This window comes from Boleophthalmus pectinirostris, unplaced genomic scaffold (assembly GCF_026225935.1).
Source record: "Boleophthalmus pectinirostris isolate CB_2022bp ecotype Guang Dong unplaced genomic scaffold, ASM2622593v1 HiC_scaffold_14, whole genome shotgun sequence".
In the NCBI taxonomy this organism is placed as follows: Eukaryota; Metazoa; Chordata; class Actinopteri; order Gobiiformes; family Gobiidae; genus Boleophthalmus; species Boleophthalmus pectinirostris.
In genome coordinates, this window is record NW_026571047.1 from 36201202 (window position 1) to 36203701 (window position 2500).

Consider the following 2500-nt stretch of genomic DNA (forward strand, 5'->3'; position numbering starts at 1 on the left):
CGTTGTGTTTTGTTTCATTCACATGTTTGAGTGACTCTTTATTATTCGTCTGTCCACATCTCCAAAACTCTGAACGCTCTGTTCTACCTCGTGATGTCATGAAGTGATAGTTTCCAAGTGAACAGCTCGTTTTTCCTTCAGTTCAGTAGAGTTCAGTGGCTCCAGAGCTGCTCACTGATGTTACTATAGGTGAGTTTCATTGTTGACAAAAGCGCGCGTTGCATGCTGGGAATTATTTTGGTCGGCAGCAATAAACACTAATTCAACATGACGGACGGAGCGAGAAAACACGTAAAGGGTATTGATCCTGGTTATTTATCCACTCTAACGGCAGAGGACCCAAGACCATTTGACCAGAAATTGGTCATAAACATCGACGGACGACAAATCACCCTTTTCAACCCCGACAAAAGGTGGAACAAACCAAATTTCTGGTCAGAATCACCAACTACCTGGACAAATATTCACTTGGGTGATATCCACAATGACTTGGTGGAAACTCCTGGGCCATTCACAGCAGAAAAGATGAAAACCTCCAAGAGTCTCGATGTGTTGTTGAACTTGTTGGAGTCCACGGTTTGTTAGGATCTTCTACGTTTGCTCTGCGGATGTTTGAAAGTCGTTTAATTCACCGTTAGTGGTTCTTTTCACTCAGAATATGAAAAAGACATTTTTCTTCTTCCGTGTTTCTATTTGTGCGTCCGATAATGCAGCAGGAATTGACCATTATCGGGGAGAAATACGCGAGGTTACGCACTGTGTTTGACGCTATCGTGTTTCTTGCCTCTGACCAAAATATTTCCCAGCAGCAACGCGGGCTTTTAATAACAATGACGTCAGCTCAAACTCGACTATAGTGAAACATGAGGAGGATCTGAGCCACAGAACTGTGATCAGGGTCTGTGTCTTCGGCTCATGGGACCAAAAATAATTTTCTCTTCCACATTTACTTAATGAATCCAGGTGAGCTCCTCCCACCGTGTGACGTCTGTAACGAGCACAACCTGGAGCGTTTGGACCAATCAGAGCGAGAGCTGCCAGAGCGACGAGGCTCAGTCTGACAAAGATCACGTTAGGAGCCACGAGGATTTAAACATTAGGGTCCGGTCAAGCAGAAGTAAACAACAAGGCCAAAAACTCAAGTTAATGCGTCTGATATAAAAGTGTATTGAACAGATACATATGTACTCTAGTTTATCAAACTGTTGACCTTTTTTCTGTACCATTTTTGGTTCTAAAGTTCCATATGTTTTAAACAGACCATGTATGAAACATGGAACAAAAATTATTTCCCAAATTTCAAAGACCTAAAAAATCATGTAAATAAATGGATGTATTTCATCATATCTTGTTATTCCATCTTTGAACTGTTGATGAAGGGACATGATTTTTCAGATGTATTTAAAATGATAAACATTTACTTGGAAGGACTGACATATTTTATAGAAATAGTTTCCTTTCATTTTGAAGTAATATTAAAGTATTCAGAAGAAAAAAGCTGATAAATGAGGTAAAATCCTGCACCTTCTACTTGTTTGAACAATTTTCCCTCCGTTACTTTTCCCTCCGTTACCATGACCTTTCTTAATAAAAAATCTCATGAGTCAAAAAGTCAGAGGTTTTTCAACCTAATCTTGTACCATGTGGTAGAAAACTATATGAAGCAAATATTCAAACCAGTTTGTTAAGGATATGGAAGTGAGAACCAAGAGTTTATCACTGTTTGGGATTTATTGACCAAAAAGTGCTGCATATTTCATTCCCTCCGTTACCGACATGAGTTTTTAAAATTTTTTGTCAACAAGTTGAAAGAATATCCCAGGTTTAACTTGACCCTGTTGGAGTGTAACTCTTTCCTACATTCTGATACTTTACTTATTTCAATAGTTCCTCTAGTTTCTGAATAAGAGACATTTGAATGTCAAAAATCTGCCCCTGTTTCCCTCCGTTACCACTTGACCAGACCCTTTTTTTAAAATTATGTTGTGAAAACAGAAAAGAATCGTACAAAACCCAGAGCTGCAGAACTTGACTTGACTTTAAAAGTTTAATAAATGTTGCAGACTCACAGATGTAGGAGCTGAGCAGACGTTTGTTAAAATCCGACGTGTACGACGAAGACGAAGAACTCTCTACAAAAAAACAAGACAAAACATGATCATGTATGTAAAAATATTTAACTTAAAGCTTCACTGTGTCACTTTTCGGTCACGTGTTTCTGTGGAGACATCACTGTTCTGTCTGGAATGTTCCGCAGTGTGACTTTAAACAGCTCCACTTTACATTTATTCGCTCACGGGTGGTTTTAGAGCTCACAAACACCTAGATCTGACCTGTAACTCCATCTGCTCTGGTCTCCGTGACGACAGAAACACTCCAGATGAATCAGGAACATCTCCATGGAGACGAGCGACAGAAAAGTGACGCAGTGCAGCTTTAAAGAGAAATGAGGACACGGTGAAGAGGGTTTGACGTGAGGACGGGACGATGTGGAAAATGC

The 2500-nt window shown here is 39.8% G+C and overlaps 1 protein-coding gene across 7 annotated transcripts in view; it reads right to left on the reverse strand.

Moving 5' to 3' along the window:
- The window catches only part of exoc7 (exocyst complex component 7), a 35253-nt gene that overhangs the window by 6619 nt on the left and 26134 nt on the right, over positions 1 to 2500 (reverse strand). For all 7 annotated transcript variants that reach the window (XM_055150499.1, XM_055150497.1, XM_055150494.1 and 4 more), the window contains one exon: positions 2070 to 2132. In XM_055150499.1, coding sequence (XP_055006474.1) covers positions 2070 to 2132 — 63 coding nt within the window. The remainder of the gene's footprint in view (positions 1 to 2069; positions 2133 to 2500) is intronic.